The sequence below is a fragment of the Antechinus flavipes genome, chromosome 5, assembly GCF_016432865.1.
Source record: "Antechinus flavipes isolate AdamAnt ecotype Samford, QLD, Australia chromosome 5, AdamAnt_v2, whole genome shotgun sequence".
NCBI lineage: Eukaryota > Metazoa > Chordata > Mammalia > Dasyuromorphia > Dasyuridae > Antechinus > Antechinus flavipes.
The window spans coordinates 211,339,246-211,359,338 of NC_067402.1; the positions used below are offsets into that span (position 1 = coordinate 211,339,246).

At 35.4% G+C, this 20,093-nt stretch overlaps 1 protein-coding gene across 5 annotated transcripts in view; it reads right to left on the reverse strand.

Annotated features, from left to right (window-relative positions):
* USP15 (ubiquitin specific peptidase 15) overlaps window positions 1–17,049 on the reverse strand; it is a 154,145-nt gene extending 137,096 nt beyond the window's left edge. Inside the window, exon 1 of one of the 5 annotated variants that reach the window (XR_007947652.1) lies at window positions 16,872–17,041. Coding sequence is in view for 4 of the 5 variants with exons in the window: in XM_051961331.1 (XP_051817291.1) it covers window positions 16,872–16,960 (89 nt within the window). In the remaining variant the exon portion in view is untranslated. Of the gene's footprint in view, window positions 1–16,871 lie in introns of all 5 variants that reach the window. The other 4 variants (XM_051961331.1, XM_051961334.1, XM_051961337.1 and 1 more) reach the window with 4 other exon arrangements.
* Window positions 17,050–20,093: the final 3,044 nt, after the last annotated feature.

Sequence of the window (20,093 nt, forward strand, 5' to 3'; positions counted from 1 at the left end):
GGGCCTGATCAAAGCTCCAGGTTGTTAATACCAAGTTAACTACCCTATCTTTGCTCTTTCTTTGAAGTAAAGACAACAGCTACAAAGGCTAATTGCATTTTCAGCTTCTATATTCTTCTTGCAAACTCTATATAAACTTGCTTCAGTTTCTCTGTACCAAATGCTTTGGAAACATATTCCCAATCAGTCAGCTAGCTCAGTAAAACTCTCTACATTTAAAATAATTCCTAATCATCTCAGTTTCTCTGGCATTACAAAATAAGAAAAGATATAGGAAGAAATAGCATTACAAAGCTAAGAAGATATCCAGAAACAGACATGGTCAATTGTGTCAAAAGTTGCAAAAGGGTCAAAAAGAATAAGAACTAAGAAAAAAAGACTTAAATTAAAAAAAGAATTTAACATTCATAAATTGATTATAATTTTGGAAAGAGTACATTTAGTAGGAAGGTGAGGTCAGAAGCAAGTAGAGTGAGAAAGTGAAGACAATCAAAGATATCTCTAGAAACTTAAGTGATAAGGAAAAGAAATATACAATGATGGCTTGAAGGGATGACAAAATATGCAACGACTCAGGGAAAACAAACAAAAAATCACTTATAGAATGCCCTGACTGGTTTTAAATTTTGTATTAGTTGATATTTCAGGGGTCACACCATTAGGTTTTTAACTTTCCTGGGGCAGACACCCTCTCTGTACATTTTGTATTTTTGGAGCTTAGTATAATGCCTAACATATATCATAGGCTCTTAATAAATATTTACTGATCAGTTACTATATTTTCCACAAGGAATCCTGATAAAACAAAATAGTTCTCAATAATTGAATTTGGGGCTGCCAAGTAGAGAAAAATGAAAACTAATAAAGACATAACTGAAAATAACATGAAGGTTTAAAAGGGACAAGTGCAAAGTACATACTTAAAAGTTTTTTTTTTAAAAAGTTACAAGCTAGTCTGATACAAAATAGAGAATGAAGGGGGCAGCTTGATGGCATAATGGATGAGAGCAGGGTCAACCTGAGTTCAAACTCAAGCTTAGACACTTAGTAACTGTGTGATCCTTGGTAAATGACTTATCCTTTTTACCTCACTCTTATCTGTAAAATAATAACATCTACCTCTTAAGGTTGTTTTGAGATTAAAATGACATAATTATAAAGTAGCTCAATAATCTGGTACACAGTAATTGCTACATATAATAGCAATTATCATCACTATCATTATTATCCTTAGGTTTAAAGATGACTTAAGGGTGACGTATAAAATACATGTTAAATGAATCACATAATTTTGTTATTTAAACATCTAACAATGTTTATACGATATTGGGCTACAAAAAACAGAAGCCTAACCTGCACACCTGGAAATGGAAATGATCCTTCTATTAAAATTATCGATAAAATTTATATCTTATTTTTTAAAACAAACAAAAAACACCTCTATCTTCTGCCTTAGAATTTGAAAACTGCCATAAACTTTTAAAAGTGACATAAAGAGGGCAATGGAAAGGCATTTGATGAATGTGAGCAACCAAAGAGATTCTTCAAAGAAGAGGAAGAGTAAAAGAAGTCAATAAAAGGACAGAACAGGGCAAGGAAGGATAAGGAAGGGGGAAAAAAAAAAGGATTCATAATGAGCTTAGGTGGAAACACTACAGGTAGAAAAGCAATGTTGCACTATTAGTACCTTCCAAAGTAAGGAGAACATAAAAGACCTCTACAACATAGGCAGGAACTTCTGTGCTAAATTTATGGGGAAGATATATAAACTTCAAAAGCACAGACTAGCCAATATGGTTGTAGGTTAATAGGCATTTCTGGAGTGAATTTCCAAGTCAGCAATTTGCACTTTGGAATAGTTTTATTTTGTTTTTATATCAACTTCATTTACAAACAAAACCTTCCCCCCAAAATAATTTTCCTAGAGTCATTTAAAAAAAAAGAAGTTCAGCCAAAGTAAACAGTAGAACACTTTTGGTTAAAACAATATTCAGAAAGGTTGACTCCAGCAAAGAGCTAAAATGGGCACCAAATTGAATAAGGATCAATAAAATAAAATAAAAACCCTAAAACAGTGAGCTCCCCCATTCAGCCCAGGTCTGCACAAAAAGATAAATTCTGAAAGAGGGGACCCACCAGGGAAGCCACCTTGGCTTAGGTGACCAAGTCTGAAAATCTCCAATGTTCTAACTTAGGGGTCAGTGACCTATGAATCAAGGGCCAGATTTAATCTGTCTTCTGGTGTTTGTTTGTTTGTTATTTTTTTTATGGTTTAAAATAAAATAGAATTTTATTTAAAGTTGTAAAAAAAACATTTTAAATTCAGCAACATAAAACTGGTGGAGGGCCAAAGTGGACTACAGGCCACTCTGTTAACTTCTTGAAAACTTGGACAAACAAACAAACAAAAACCCATACACAATATTTTAAGAAAGTACTTTAATGTGTCAGGTCCCAGGCACAATTTATTATTTGTCCTGTTATTTACATATGTTACTATGTGTTTTCCAGGTTCCACCTCCATCCAGATCTGAAGGACACAACACTGTAATCCTAGATTCTAATTGGTAATCACTTCATCTTGCTTCACTCTCAGGCCCTGCAAGCTACTTCTTGAAGATCTCTATGGTATGATCTCTGAACAAAACAATTCTCTGTTATTCCTCTATCGGTGTTGTTTTCCCTATTACAGTGTAAGCTCCTAGAAAGCAACTACTTGACTTGTTTATATTTGTATCCTTAATGGTTGGCCCCATGCCTTGCATATAACTGCCTAATATTTTTTCTTAATTCATAAAATAGCCCAGATTAATTAGAAATAAAGGCAAAGTGGGGAAAAAGGTAAATGCCAGTCACTTCCTGAAAGAATCTCAAATTGAAAATATCCAGAAATGTGAGTAAAAATCCAGATTCCAAGTCAAAGAAATGACATAATTATAAAGTAGCTCAATAACCTGGTACACAGTAATTGCTATATGTAATAGCAATTATCATCACTATCATTATTATCCTCAGGTTTAAGGCAGGTGACCTTGCATAATCTTTCCTTACTTAAATCCAGTCCACTTTCATGTCACAGCATCACCTCTTTGACTTCATGGTTCTCTTCCATTATAACATTCATTATGATAGTATAATATATAGTATTATATTATATATTATATAATAGTATAATAGTAAAGGTCTTTCTTTTTTTGAAAATCATTATCATATTAACTGACATTCATTTAAGTACTTTCAGATTCATAAAGTACTTTTCATGCATTTTCATTGAATCCTTCCAATATCTCTATGAGGTTAATATAGTTATTGCAAATAAAGAAACTGAAGTTCAGAAAAGTTAATAACTTGTCCACAATCATACAATTAGCAAATTTCTGGGTATGGATTGAACTATCATCCAATTAACTCCCAAGATGAAAATTCTTACAATTATAGTGTAAATACTGGCATTTCTATTTTTTTTTTCAGAACATGTAAGAATTAAACAATTTTAAAAAGTAAAATTTGCTTAATGTTTACTTGTTTCAAATCTACCAAGGTGACAATTTTCAAGAAATGTGATACAGATGAAAATTTTTTTTTCAAAAAAGCAAAAAAACCTACCAAAAACCTTTGTGCTTTCAAAATTATGGAGTAGTGATGTCATAGCTTTAGTACAATAAGAGTATACCAAAAAATTCATTTTTTAAAGAGTTTTCTATTTTTTCTTTAGTCATATAATGGGTGCTCTTGATAATTCTAAAGCTATAAAGTACAGAAAAGTATTAAACTGCCATGGAAAAGAGGGTTTCCTCAAGTGGGGGGAGTACCCTATACAAATGAAATCACACACCCTACACACACACACACACACACACACACACACACACACACGTATAAAAATATAAAAATTAACATATATATCCTTTAATATAAAGAGTACTGTGTCAAAAAAGTTTTTAAAAACAAAACCAAAAAATGTAACAGAACATAAATGATTAGCTAATGTGATAAAAAGAGGAAAGCCAAATGACAATATAGTATTTTAAATGGATGAAAACTTACAAAAATATAAAATACACAGAAAAGAAAAATAAATTGAAAAAATAACTAATTCAATATCAGAAAAAAATAGAAGCCTTAAAGAAACTACCAAAATAAAAAATCCAGTACCAGATGAATTTACAAATTAATTATATCAATCAATTAAAAAATATCATGTAAATAGTTTGCAAAGACAGAAAAGGATGAACAGGGGCATACAGAAAGTTTATGCTAAGCTTTGAACATTTTAAGTTATCTACCTACCAAGCTATTTGGTTCTCAGTCTTAATAGGCAATTGGAAATAGAGAGACTAGAACAGATGAAAGGTTAGTGCTAGATAAGATCCAGTAAAGCCTGAAAAGGGAGGACTCAGAGAAGTAGTAAGACAATTAAGAGGAAAGAGTAAGGAAGAAGGTGATGATGGTATCAAAGGCTGCAGAAGGATCAGTAAGGGCTTGAGGAATGAAGACAGGCTATTAATCTTGCCAATTAACTGAAGCTAACTTTGGACAGAGCAGTTTCCATTAAAGGAAGAGACAGGAAGTCAGATTTAGAGTCAAATGTTATTTATACCTCATTTTGAAGAGGACCAATGACATCACAGGTGATGGCTTGAATAGGTGAACTGAATTTAAGTAACACTGAGTTGCACAAAGTCATCAATCTCATACTCCCTTTTAGTCACTTAAGTCCAATGGGCACGACAAAAGTCAAGACCTGAGTGTCTGACTAACTTCTATGTGTCCCAGATCACCTGCTTCAGTTTTTTTCATGGCCATTCTGTCAGGAGGGATCTTCATATGCTTGGTGTAGACAACACCCTGACTCACCAAAGGGTTTTAGGGTATATTGGGTATTTCGAGGGTTTGGGAGTATAAGGAGTATTCAAGAACTAGCGTCTGATGACAGAACTTGGCTGGGGATGTTTATCCACCTTAATGTTCACTTTTCCTCTCGAGTTTAACTCTTAAGAAATTACAGTGTTCAATGTAGTCACAGTAAAAACTTCTTGTCTTAGCAGACCCATTAAACTAGGTTGAAAGTCACCAACAGAGCATTAAGTAGAGTGAAAAGATTCCTTGGTCCCTTCAAATCTTCTAAATATTCTTGTTAACCTCTTCTGGACGAGTTTAGCTTGTTCATGCTCCTCTAAAAATATAGCTTTAATTATACCCTCATTTATCCCATCAGTAATGGCCGAAAATTCTAAATGGAATTTAAAGAAATGAAATTTAATTGTCCCTTAACATTTCTAAACTGATATTCCAATTCAATTACTCTAATTCTTCTCATTCTATTAACTTAAAATTGGCCTCTTACAGCTTGTACTTATGGCTGCTAGACAGATAAGAATGCTGAGTTTCGAGTTGGCAAAACCTGAGTTCAAATCTGGTCTCATACACTTAGTAGCTGTAGCACTTAACCCTATTTGCCTCAGTTTCCTCATCTGTAAAATGAGCTGGAGGAAAAGTCAAACATGACTAAACTGAATGATCAAAAGCTAGTACTTACACTGGTCCCCAAAGTAAATTGGCCTTGGAGACACCATAGACCTAGATATTTTTACTTTTTTTTAAAAACACAAACCAGTCTTCTGATAAACTTTTTTTCCTGAGTAAAAGAGAGTCACTGGCTAAGTATAATATAAAAAAATTATAGAATTGGAAGTCAAGGGAGCTGGATTTTAATCTCTCACTAGACCTTGCATTAGATACTCCTTCATATCAATTCACTTCTCTAAATCTCATCTGCAATTCAACAATTCAACTCAGCTAGTACTTACTGTATGCAAAGCCCAATGGGGGGTAATGGAGATACAAAGACAAGAGAGAAACCAGTCTTTGTCTTGAAGACACTTCCTAATGGGGGAATCCACATGTAAAATGAAGATGCTAGTCTAGGTGATTCCCTACCATCTGCTCTCATATCAGACTAATGAATTCTACAGCAACACTGAAAGGGACTGTCTTTTAGTTCAATTCTTACCCTAAGCATTCAACAAATGGTTCATTCAGTCTTAGCTCACTCAATTGAAAACCTCCAATCAGGGAACTATCCATCAATCCATTTCTTTCTTTCCTTTCTCTTTCCCTTTTCCTTTTCTTCCTTCCTTCCTTCCTTTCTTTCTTTCTGACAACTTTAGTTATAAGAAGTTTTGCATAAAGTACAGAAGTTATTTACACAACAAACTTTTGCTGGGATTTCCCTCAGGAATGACTTCCAAGGGACTGAAAAGCTTACTATGCCTCAGAATCTTTCAACTGAAAATTAAATTAGTTTCATCATTAGCAGGTTATTCCAGCAACTATGTTTAGGATGGAGTAGAGGAATAAGGGATGACAATGGATCACTTAACATAATGTTAAGTACTAAGCAAGGGAAATAATATAAAAATGGATTATGACAAGAGATGCAGAAATGGGAAATAAAAAGAAAAGATTCAAAAGATGCTTACAAAGGGAAAAAGTTAGCATTTACAGGCAGTATGGGTATAGGAGTGATGGTAGTGAACCCTGAAACTAGATTCAGGGCCTCAGACTCTGAAAAGTCTGGGAAAAAGCATACTTTTCCAGACAGGCCTTTTCCAAGTTAAGTGGTGTCATTCAATTGGAGATCTTGGTCAAATCACCCTCCATTGATCTTTGGGAGTGGCCAATGCTCTTCAGGAAATTCCAGGTTCTGGGGAAAAGCCTTCAAAATGATTTTATTCAGTTGGGAGATTTGGGCCTGAAATTCCTATTGAGTGGCTTGAAACTCCAAGATAATTACTCTCTTTTAAAATGGAAATCTAGGCCTGGGGGCACTGACAACATTGAGGGATTCTCATTCAATTTTCAATGGAAGCCCAAGCCCCAGAGTGCCAATAAAAGACAACTCTGAAGTCCAAATCTCAGCAGAAGTCTGATACAGGATTATGCTTTGCCAAAGGACCTCTCTTCTTTGCATAGCTGCCTGCCATGCCTCTTGCCCGCTGTGAAGATACCCTCTTCTCAGTGATAATCTTTGTTATCTCTCTGACAGGACCTTGCCACTGAGGAGTCTGTCTTCTTAGCAAAGTTGGCTTCTCAGTGCCAACAAAAATCCTTTTTGTCATTCAGACTTTTCAGGTTTGCTAATTCTTTCACGTTTGACCTGCATCTCTGACCAAAGGGGATTCTGACACCTCAATTCTCTACCACTAGAACCTCATCAGGAGGAACAGAGTTGACAAAGAACAACATTGGGGCAATAGAAAAACATTGAACTAATAGAAGCTCAAAGTCTAGTCTTAGGTTATACATCTCAACAGGGCTCAATACTTCATTCATTCATTCATTCATTTACATCTCTACCAGACCTAATTTGGTATATTGGCAGAAATGAATTTAATATTAGGCATATGATCTCGAAACTTTCTTTAAATTCTTTAAATTTCAGAATAATACCTGCCCAACCTATTTCATTTGGTTCCTATGAAATTAAGTGAGTTGCAATTTTGTGGGTGCAGTTGATGATAGGGAGAAGTGAAAACAGATGATTTCTGTAAAGTGAACAAAGTGAAATAGAGTTGTAAGGTAGGAATGAATGGAAAGGAAAAGAAAGGAAATGCCAGAGAAACTTCAATTTATGTACTTCAAAGATAAGGCAATCCCAAAAGCTGCCCCTCCCCCTCCCCTACTTTCTCATATTCCAACAATTCACAATGAAAATTGCTATTTTCCACATTCAGATACCTAATTAGCATGCACATCACAACACCATTGGACGGTTTGATTATTAAAGGCAAAAAATGCAAATTAAGTGGATTTTTTTCTTGCTTTAAGATATAAAAAAATTTAAGTCACAGAATATTGTTGGAATCCTTGCGAAGTGTTAAGTCATTAGAATTGATAGAGACAATAATTATCTAATTTAGCATGGTTCAGTATGATTGATCTGATCCCCTATGAGGAGATGTTATGGGCCAGAACTTGAAACAAGGTACTAAATGGAATTGAGGAGACAATGTTTAAATCTAGTTTAGAATTGGTTTCCCAGTGATATAATGATTGGTGTATACTCGGTGTACAGCATATAAGCAAGAAGGTCTCAGGGCCAGACACAGAAGCACAGAAGCCCCCTGTCGGAGGCAGAGACAGATTCATTCCATATTCCACCTTTGTGCTGGCTGGAGATATTCGAAGGAAGGTAGGGGGCTGAAGCTCAAGACTTTGAAGAACACAATAAAGGACTAGATTTTAACTCCTGGCTGCGTTTGAAGTGATTATTACTTGGAACAGAAACTAAGGCTGCCTCCAAAAACCTCCTCAAGAAACCTGCTCTCAGAGAGAACCATCATATAGTATACAAAAGAAGAGAACACCACAGAATATAACTGGAATAAAGTGGCATAATTCTGTTACAAAAGATAAAATAAGTTATTTAAAATTTCTAGACACCCACTAATTTGACTTGAATAGGAATCTTTCACTTAAATAACAATTAATAGTTATATATTATACACTTTATACACTTTACAGTATATAAAACATTTTAAATATATGGCACCACCTTTTGCCCTTTTATGTATCCCCAGTTCTTAGCAAAGTACCTGGCAAAGACTATGGGCTTAATAAATGTTTACTGACTGACTAAACAACAAAAACATTATGAGCTAAGAATTGTTGTTACTATCTAATGAGTTACTAATGAGAAAACTGAGGCTCAGGGAAGTTTAGTGACTTGTCTAAGGTTACATAACTATTAAATGTCTAAGGACTTTAAATTCATGTTTCTTCAAATTCCAAGCTCAGTGCTTATTCTACTACATCACATTGCATAGAACTTTATAAAACTTTTTTAAAAAGGAATATTCAGATTAATTTTTAAAAGTTATATTTAAATCTATCATTAGAAATTTTCAAAATATGTGGAGGCAAGAGATGCCTGTAGCAAACTTTTTTTTTTTTTAAAAGGAGAGTGTGAAGGGGGTGGGGGACAACTAGCTTTCATTACTATAGAAAGCTTCCAGTAAAAAAAAATTCCTTCTCTCAGTACAGATCAACAACTTTTGAACTATTTAATAGTCTTGAAGAGTTGCCAGAAATATTCAGAGGTTAAATAACTTGCACAGTAACCAGCCAGCAGGAGTCAGAGGTAGGACTTGAATGGAACCTAATGCCCTCCAAAACTCTTCATTTACTACCCACTAATTCAGAAAATCAAATCTCAGGCGTTTAATGTATCTTGTGACTTAAATTCTATGTTACTAACAAATAAATGTAAATTAAGAGATAATAGAAAGTCTGGATCATTTTGGTTAAATAAAGACATTAAAGTTGGATTTTACAAGAGCTTTGTAATAACTAAAATACTTTGGAAAACTTTATTTTGAAGTTATTTGAATTTTTAAATTTTTAAAAACAGCATATGTCAACATTACAAATTTACTAAGCATCATAAGTGACTGTTTTCCTATTTGTAGAACCTTTAAAAGGGATTATTTTCTGGTTTTTAGTTTCACTCACTATTTATTTATTCATTCATTCATTTTGCTGAGACAATTGGGGTTAAGTGACTTGCCCAGGGTCACACAGCTAGCATTAAGCGTCTGAGGTCTTCGTGATTTCAGGGCTGGTGCTCCATCCTAGTGCGCCACCTAGCTGCCCCTCACTCACTATTTATAAAGCATTTTGAATATTCCATAAAAACAGTTAAGGACTGAAAATATTAAACACCTATCTGTCCACACATATCTACATAAAATATAGATGCAACATTTTAAATTATTATTTATTTATCAGGATTCAAAGGAAAAGAGGATTGTAATAAAAAAAAAAGTTAAGCTGAAACAAATGAAATCAATGCCCAGTGAAATACAAGTGCATTTAATTAATAAATTAATTCAAATTAAAATTTTTTTTCATATTTCTAGGCATATAGAAAATGTCAAATTTATAAGAATACAACTGATTGATAAATGGTCAAAGGATCTCAGGCAATTTTTTGACGAAAAACAAAACAAAGATACATATAGAAAAAAATGTTCTAATTCACTATTGAATTATAAATGTAAATTAAAACATATTTTAAAAAACTTTTTCAATAGTATTTTATTTTTCCAAATACATGTAAAGATAATTAAATTAAAACAATTTTGAGATATCATCTCACACCTATCAGACTAAAATGATAGCAGAGAAAAATAGCAAACCATTTGTGAGAGCAATCTGGAATTAGCTCAAAGAATTTAAAAAACTGTATATACCCTTTAACCAGTACCACTATTGGACCTATTTCTCACAGTGATCAAGGAAAAAGGAAAAGAACTTACATGTTCTATAATATTTATAGCAGCTCTCTTTGTGGTGGCAAAGAATTGGAAATTAAAGGGATGCCCACCAACTGGGGAAGGGTTGAACAAGTTGCAAAGTCTAATTTTGATAGGTATAGCTCTTCCATAAAAAATTAAGAGCAGACTGATTCTAGAAAAACATGAAAAGACTTGCACGGAATAATAAGAAGTGATATGAAGAGATTATATATAGTTAATAGTAATATCATCTGATTAACTGTAAATGACTAAATTATTCTGAATATTCAAATACTACAGATTATATTATAAATATCAAAATCAACTACAAAGAACCCATAAAGGAGGATGCTATAGACCTCCAGAAAAAGAACTGAAAAATAGAAATATATATAGAATGATATTTACAGATAGATTAATCTATATTAAATAGTAGCCTTCTCTAGTATGGGATGGGGAGACAGACAATTCAAAACTTAGAATGTGACCAAAAAAATTAATTAGAAAAAAAAAAAAGATACCTATTTTCCAGACAGGGCCAATATACTGGTTTATGTTATTTGAAAAGAAAAGCTTCTATTAATTAATAAGCATTTATTAAACACTGAACAACGTACATGCCAGGAACTGTATTAGGCACTAAGAACATAAATACCAAAAAAAAAAAAAAAAAGAAACAATACTTTCTAAAAGGAAAGACTAGTGCAGATGTAATAATATGCAGAATAAATGTAAAAATAATAAATAAAAGCAAGACAGTCTGGAAAGTTGGGGGGATTAGGAAGGCTTTAGTTCTTAACCTTTTTGGAGTTGGATGCTTCTGGCAGTCAGTATGATGAAGCCTAGGAATTCCTTCTCTGAAGAATATTTTTAAAGGACAAAATAAAATACATAAGATTTCAAAGGAAATCAGTTATATTGCAATAGTTATCAAATATTTTTTTAAATTTCATGGAAGAAGTCCAAGTTAGGAAAACCTGAATTACAAAGTTATACTTAAACTGCTTCTCAAAGGAAGAGGCAATTTTAATTTTATGAAGTAGTGATGCAGAGCAAGAGAATTCCAGGAACGGGGGACAGTCATTGCAAAAGAAATGACCGGAATGCCCACTTGAAAGGAAGAGAAGCCAGTTTGGCTGTATTATAGAATGAGGAAAGGGTAGAATGAAGCAGGGTAAAAAAGATTAGGGCTAGATGAAGGGGCTTTAAAATCTAAACAGATGGGCATATATTTTATCCTACAGCCAATAGGAAGTTGCTGCAGTGTATTGAGTAGGGAAATGACAATTAGTTAGATTAGTACTACCTTAAGGAAAATCATTTGATCCTCAAAGTCAAAGAGGTACACACTAGAGGGTTTTTTCTTTGGGTAGTGACAATAATACAAAGAAAGAAGACTATTGATGAACTATGTAAAAAGTATAGAACCATGGCTAGGTTTCCTCCCCCTTTTTAAAATTTTTTAAATATTTTATTATAGAGGATAGTTCTAGGAAGAAGTGGAGAAAATATTAATACATTTTTATTTTAAAAATGCACAGCAGAGGGGAGAAGGAAATTCAGAAGGAATTGAACTATTTTGCTACTACTGTGTGAAATTTATACTCTAAAAAATTCTTTATTACAAGTCCAGGGTCTCATACAAATCATCTTTTCTGATCTTTGCATACTGAAATGCTCCCATTTGCTGACATTCAGGTTCCTTAATAAGACACATATTTTAAAAACTGATCCCATATGGAATTTTTCTGGATTGAGAACTGTGGTATACTTTTCATCGATAGATTTTTAATTATGCCAAGCAAATTAAAATAAATTTCCCAAAGTTATTTTTAAAATGACATTAGAGATAACACCAAAATTATTCTTAGTCTATTCAGAACTCTACAAGCACATATATATTGCCTATAACACTATTTAAACAATTTAGTTATGCTAAAGAGGTGCTAAAATATAATAAAATGCAGAAAAAGGTCAATAATTTAAAAAAAATTACACCTTTGTTTTGTAAAGCAAAAAAGTCATTCTAAAATAATGAGCATTTCTATTTTAAGTCAAGTTCTGCAAAAAAAGATTCAACATCTCTTGGCAATCAACTTAAGCACACTTATCCTGATCTGTCTTTTATTACTTTCTTAACATAATTTGAATCATTTCCGTTTTGTAAGCAAAAATGAAGAATACTGTCAACTTCATATATCTAAAAATTAAGTTATTTTTCATTTAGTGTTTCTTCATAGTGGCTATATTACAACTCTATTTTTGTTTTCTAAATCCTCTCTACTTTATCCACTATTCCAAAGTTACAAAACACAGGGAAAATATTTCATCCTAGAAAGGACTGCTTTACTACTATTTTATTAATTATTTTTACTCTCTTCTCTCAAATATATAATGGAAAAATATTCTCAATAATTTTGTTGTAAAGCAGAAACTTCCAGTGCTACCTATTTTACCCAACTCTTTCACCACTTTCCTCCCTTTTAAAAGCAGAAGCATTACTAAGTCATATTTAATTTAGATCCACCATTAACTGTAATGATTAATCATACTTGTATAAAGTTTCCTATCTTTATTATAAAGTTAATTTCTCAATTCAAGTACTAGTTTTCGAATATCTCTATCATACAACATTCACTATTTTCTCTAACAAGTATGCACTTAGCACTTACTATGTGTCTAACCCTTTACTAGATACTCTGGTACACAAAAGTAGTATAATAGTGTCTTTCCATAAATAACTTACAGTTTAGCTATTGAAATATAATACTATTTCCTTTAACTTACTCACAAATTAACTTGTATTATACTTAGTTGTAAAATGTGTATCCTTTTCTCTTATTCTCTTTTCCATTATTTGATTATAAGTTCCTTGTAGATGGCATTTTTTCATTTACACATATAGGAAAAGTTCATGAACAAACAAAACATATATAGTCTCACTTAAGATAAAATAGACTATATATGGGGGCAAGGACCTGGTAATTAAGAATATGCTAATTTTTTGGAGAACAGCTAAAAAAATATGGTATATAAATAAATGGAAAACAATTGTGCTATAAGAAATAATAATAGGAATGATTTCAGAAAAAATCTTGGAAGTGAACTGTTACAGTAAAGTGAGCAGAATCTGGAAAAATAATTTATATAATAAAGATAATACTATAAAGACAAACAACTTTAAAAAACAAGAATATCTATCAATGTAATGTTCAACCACTATTCCAAAATTCCCATGATGAAACATCTCTCGATAGAGAAGTGATAGACTTAGGGTGTTGATATTTTCTGGATACAGCCATCGTAGGAATATTTTGTTTTGACTGTACATATTACAAGAGTTTTCTTTTTCTTTTCAATTGGGAAAGGCAGGAAGAATTGGGAAACAGACTTTTGTTCATTTTTTAAAAAAATGTAATTTTCTTCCCCTAAAGTAGATTTTAATAAACATACAAATCTATTTCTAACATGTTTCCCCAAAAATTCTATTACTGGTCAGCTGTTCCAATTATGGCTACTTCAAAAATATTAGTTCATTTACAGTGGGCTTATTTGTCTACAATCTTGTAAGTAAAATTTTCCCATTAATAGGAAATCTTTTTTTTTCCTCCTGAGGGAATTGGGGTTAAGTGACTTGCCCAGGGTATCACACAGCTAGGAAATGTTAAGTGTCTGAGGCCACATTTCAACTCAGGGACTGTGCCACCTAGCTGCCCCAATAGGAAACCTTTATTAAGGGTTAATAAAAATAACTACAGTTTATACAACACTTTAAGATTTGCAAAGTGCTGTATAATGTTATCTCCTTTTATCCTCAAAATAACTTTGTGAGCCAAGTGCTATTGTTATCCTCATTTTACACAAGACTAGTAAAATGTCTTAAGCAGAGTGACCAAGGCAGAGAGAGATATGAAGTGACCCAACTCAGGGTCAACAGGTAGCTTTTGAGGTAAGATTTGAACTAAGTTTAAAAGAAAAACATCACTTTAATTTAAAAGCAAAAAACAAAAACGAATTAATATTATTGACACTAAAAATATCAGACTTTTTTTTTTCTGTTCAGAAAACCCTCTGCCAAATTATAAATAAAATATAGCCCATTTATAAATCGGTTAAGTCTTCCAATATCTACAACAATAAATCCACCTTCAGCCCCTTTTGTTTTTCTTTAATTAAAGTGGAAAATGGTGTAATTCATTTATTGTATGATGGCATTTTACTACTAACACCACATGTTGGCCTCAATTTCCTCAATGGTAATATAAAAGCAGCAAGAAAAAATGATCTCTAAAGTTCTTTCCTATTCTAAACTTGAAAAAAACTTTCAGATATGTAAGGAGAAAACTATTTTCAGTAACTTTATCATAACGCAAATACTTAACAGTAATCTTTAAATAAAAATGGGTAAGTACATGATGCTCTTATTTGTGACTATAACTTCTTACTACACACTACTTAAAGCATCTGCAATTTCATTGGTGTATGTGTTCCCTCCACCAACCAAAGTTTAAAACTGTTTCATGAATTCAGAAATTGGCTTCCTGAGTTGCTGTGGCAAAAATTCATCACTTTCAGTCAATCTGGCAATGAGCTTCTGTGGGCTTAGTGAAACTGATCCTTGGCCTGTACTAGATTGTATCATTAAATGATATTACTAAAAAGGTAAGTTTTGAAAAGTTAATATACTAGTTTCTATTTCAAAGCCTAAATTTAATTACAAAGCAATAAATGTTCTTTTACTCAAAGTAGGACAATTACTGACTCCATTCTGAAAGAACCATGTGCCTAGGTTAAATTAAGTAATCTAGATATGCTTAATTTTTCCAATGATTAGTAAAGTATACAGATTACTAAAAGGCTTTCAAAGTTGTTGTCCTGTATGGTAATTCCACAATTCATTTAAATGTAGAAGGCACTTGCCTAAAGTAAATAGCAGCTAGGCCAATAAACATTTGTTAGGGACCTACACTAAAACTCCAAGCATTTTGTTAAGTACTTAATAGAAGCTACAGAGCACCAACTATATATACACAAGCCAATTGAAGAAAATATCATTCAGGGTACTTGTTCATAACTTAACTTCCAAAACATAGCATTTTAAGAAAGCAGCCAACTAGCATTTTTAAGTACTTAATATGTGCAAAGCACTGAAGATACAAATCCAAGCATAAATTAGAATATGAATTTAGATAATGCTTAATTTTCTTGAAATTTAAAAAACAAAATCAGACAAAAAAAGTTTATATCCTCCAACTCCACGAATTTGGGTCATCTTTTCCTGCATATTGTGCTTACCGAAGTGCCTGGATCACAGTTGTCTCTTAACGTTTATTAGGGTGTCTGGATGGCTCAGTGGACTCAGCAAGACCTCACTTCAAATTCGACCTCAGATACTTCTTAGTTGTGTACTTAACACTCTGTCTGCCAGAGTTTCTCATCTGTAAAATGGGGATAATAACAGCACCTACCCTCCCAGGAGTGTTGTAAAGATCCAAAAAAATAAAAATTGTGAAGTGCTTAACACCACTCCTGACACATAGTAAGCAAAATATAAATGTTAGCTATTACTATTATCGTGATTATTGACTAAATAGCTGAATGCTTCTTGCATATAGCCTACCTTTATACTTTCAGCTTATTGGGGTTACCAGATAAAAATATTACTTCGTTTGTTTCAGTACTTAGTACAGTGCCTCAAACATAACAGGCCCTTAATGTTTACCCAATGACTGACAGAGTATGAAACATTCCCCTCTTTGGGATGGAATTAGCTACCTACCTATCTTGGGTAGGTACAAGTATTCTGAGTCGAGTGTTTTACAAATATCACCAGCAAGTTGGTTCAATTCCCGCGGACTTATCTTTTTTTTGCAGGGCTCTTATCCCCAGAGTCCAGGAGGTACGGGCTGAACTTCAAAGTGAACCCCCGCCCCCCTCGCTACCGCCACCACGGCCGCTGCTGCATGACAAGCTCCCTGGGAAGCCCGAGACCACGTGGGGCCTCCTCGATCCGTGTAAAGGGCTCACAGACCCGCACTACTCCCCGACAGAAACGGGAAACTCAGGTCTTGTTCCTCTTTCGCAGTACCTCGACCCATACCACCTGTGCGGCCCAAAGCCCGCAGCCTCCCCGGCCCGGAAGGATGCAACGCTCCCACACGAGCAAACTTGGCGGTCGGTCCAAGGGGAGGAGAGTGGGGGAGGAAACGACGGAAAGAAAGGAGGAGAAGCTCCGGATCCGGGCCGGATGGGACCTGTCCACCCACGCCCCTTCCCCTCCCTCCGTAGGGGATCACCGGATGAGGGCCCGAGGCTGGGAGCGGCTTGGAAGGGCGGGACGCAGCGGCAGCCCCCACGCTCTCCCGGCTCGCGACCTCTCACCTCCAACCTAACCTCTGACCTTCTTGCCACCTCCCCACCCCCCCAGTCCTCCACGGTCCCACTCAGACCTGCCCGTCCCACACCTGTCACTCAGCAAAGACACCGGCCCCGGTGCTTCCCGCCCGGTTTCCCTACGGCGTCCCCCAGGCAGCCGCGGGCGCCTCAGTCCCCGCCCCGCCCCGTCCCCCTCACCAGGTGTCCCCTTTCCGGAGCGAGGTTTTGAGCAACGTAGCGATGTCGGACTGCTGGGTGTCCAGATCCGCCGCTCCTCCCTCCGCCATCTTCTCCCACTAGTGGTAGCGGAGGCGACAGCGGCGGCGGCGACAGCGGTAGCGGCGGCGGTACCGGCGGCGGCGGCGGCGGCGGCAGCGGCGGCGGCGGCACCGCCCCGGAGCATTGTGGGAACACGGCGTCCCGCGGCCCCGCCCCGCCGCCGGGTCGGCAACCTAGAGAGACGTAATGGGGGAGGGGAGGGGAAGGGAGGAGCGGACTTTGGAGGGAGGGAGGAGGCCGATGGGAGCTTGGCCAAGAAGCGCGTGGGCGTCCTTTGCTGCCCCCTAACGGCCAGCGCCAAGGCCGACAGCGACAGTACCACCACCTTGAACTTCATTGGTTCTTTTCAGCGAGTAAAAGCTTCCTATCCACGGTCCCCCACTGGGAGCCTCTGCTCTCTTTTTATTTGTGGCTGGGTACAAATCGGTTCTCGCTGCTCTGGGCACCTCTGCTTTCCTTCCCTTTCCTCTCCAGGGGCCAGATTTGTGCGAAACCTTGTTTTTCTGACAACTCTAGCTAAATAAAATGTGTGTGTACGCGAATGTACCCGCGCGCCTGTGGCCAGATATGTGCGAAACATGACAACTCTGGCTTATAGGAGTTGTGTGTGCCCATGCCAAAGACCAGATGTGTGTGAAATGTGACAACTTGGACTTAATAGGAGTTGTGTGTGTTTGCGTATGTATTTGTATACACATGCCAGTAGCTAGATGTGTGCAAAACATGACAACTCTAGTTTAATAGGAATTGTATGTGTATATGTGTAGGCCGCTGGCCAGATGTAGGCAAAGCCTTATTTTCATGACAACTTTCGTGTGTGTGTGTGTGTGTGTGTGTGTGTGTACTTGTACAGGCAGAAGAGCAGCTAAAATACAGCATGGCAATTTTGTTAGCTACTTGACTCTTGGGTTTGCTTCAAAAATCCCCTTACTCAAGCTATTTGAAACCCAGGTAGAGCAAGAAAGAATTGGAAATTAAAACCCTTGGCCATAATGCCAAGACATTTTTGCTCTTCAGCTCTCCATCTTCCTACTGGTATCATATTGTATACCATGTAGGGCCAATAATGGGGTTGCTTTATATGGCATGCCCATCCTCTCATTCAAATAGACCCTAAACAAGTTAAATTAAAAGAATTTTGAAGTCTGTGCAGATTTTAAAAGTAATGAAAAAAATCCACATTGCGCCCATTTATCTTCATGCCAGTGAAGACCATACTTCCTGGCCCCATTGCCTAATGTTTAACAAAAACTTTTAAATCATTACATGTGACTAATTGAAGCTCAAGTAAATTTAGTGGTTTTAGCAAAACAGTCCCTCACTAGAATATGAAGAGGTCCAAGGTGGGAATAGAACAAAATTGCATATTAAAAAAAAAAAAAAATCTAAGAGCTTCCCAAAAAGGGAAAGGAGAGAAAGGAATAGAACATTAAGTACCTATTATGTGCTGTTTTTGTTTAAAAAATTCTGTGCTTTTGTTTTAAAAATTCTGTAAAGCAATTTTTCTGAAATCAGGTCTTCTGATAGGTTCTCTTGGCTGTAAATCATTGATTACCTTTGTTTCACTATTTGTAAATAAAATCTGTCTTAATATTTTTTAGGGATGTGGCTGAGTAAGGTTAATAAGATAATTTTAATAAAATATTTGATTGTAAGAGATTCAGCACATTAGCTTTCTTCCATTAAAAATTCTTTTCTTCTTACCATAAACTTTGGCAGGTTTCAGACCAAGCCAGAAAAGCTTTTAAGTATGGATGGGCCAGATTGACTAGATGTCATCAGAGGAACAGATCAGCTAAGTTCAGAAAAGCTCATCAAAAAAGGATTGGTCGCCAAGGGATTTTTTTTTTTTCCTCCAACAACTCATTAAACTCAAATATATTAGATAGTTAGGGTCTGTGTGACTGAAGGATGATTATAGCCACACCGATGAAATAATATGTCCTTTTTTCTTTCTTCCTTTTTCCCAGTGACCTCACTTCTTACCTAATAATGGGGATTTTTTTTTTTTTTTAACCATTGTGCTACCTCTGATATGAGAGCCTGCAAGCACTTCCTAGTCTTCAATTTAGAAACCAGAAAAGTAAGCAGGTTCTTAAGTGCCTTGATGACAGCAAATAAAAAAAATAAAATAAATCAATGGTTTTAACTTTAGATAACTTCTGATCTCTTCAAAGAATGACACTCCTACTATTTGTCAGCTTTAGTGAAGTGAGATGCTAGAATTTTTTGTTTGTTTGTAGTTACCAATGGCAACATTTGTTCATTCAGTCAACTTTTTATTAAATACCTTCTGTGTTCAGAGCACTGTTCTAGGTACTGGAGGAGATATAAGTTTGTATTAAAAAATCATCTCTGATGTTCTGGAGCAGTTGATATAGACTCAGATACTTGTAATTCAGAACATCGAACATGTATGTACAGTTAAAAGGTGTAAAATGGAGTACTATGTGAGATACTCGTGGAAAGGTTCTTAAAACAGTACTTGGGATAGTGGCAAGCATACTGAACTTGAGAGGCAAGAGGAATCTGTGTTCTTATCACATTTCTGATACTTAAACATCTTTGTGACCATAGATGAATCACTTAGCCAGATTAGGAATTGGAGGACTTCAGTTCAAATGCAGGTTTTTCTGACACTACTTTCAGTTAACACTGCCTCCCTTTGGTCCTCAGTTTTCTTATCTGTGAAATGAAGTTATTGAACAAAGGTATCTAAAATATCTAAATCTAAGATTATACGAACTCTTTCTCATTTCCAAAATAGAAATAAAACGTGAATTGTACAATGCATGACCTGATATTCTCTGTCTAGCTTTGGTTGGCCTACTTTGGGGCTGTTTTCAGATCTATTGACTCATTGTTGAAAAAACTTGCCATTTTGTTAGGATATCTGAATGGTCCTTTGGTCTTCTCCCACTTCCCCTCTGCTCTAAAATAGGGGACCAAGGTACAATATCTGTTAAAAGAGATAGCTTCTAGCTTTTTCCTCATTGGCTATGATGGAGAAAAGTATGACTCCATTGAGAGCTGAGGAAAGGACAAGGTACTCTACTGTGTATCATGGTGATCCCACCAACATGGGAGCTAGTACTTGGAGAATCCAACTAGGTGAGCTTGTTCCTGGGTATCTAGCAGCCC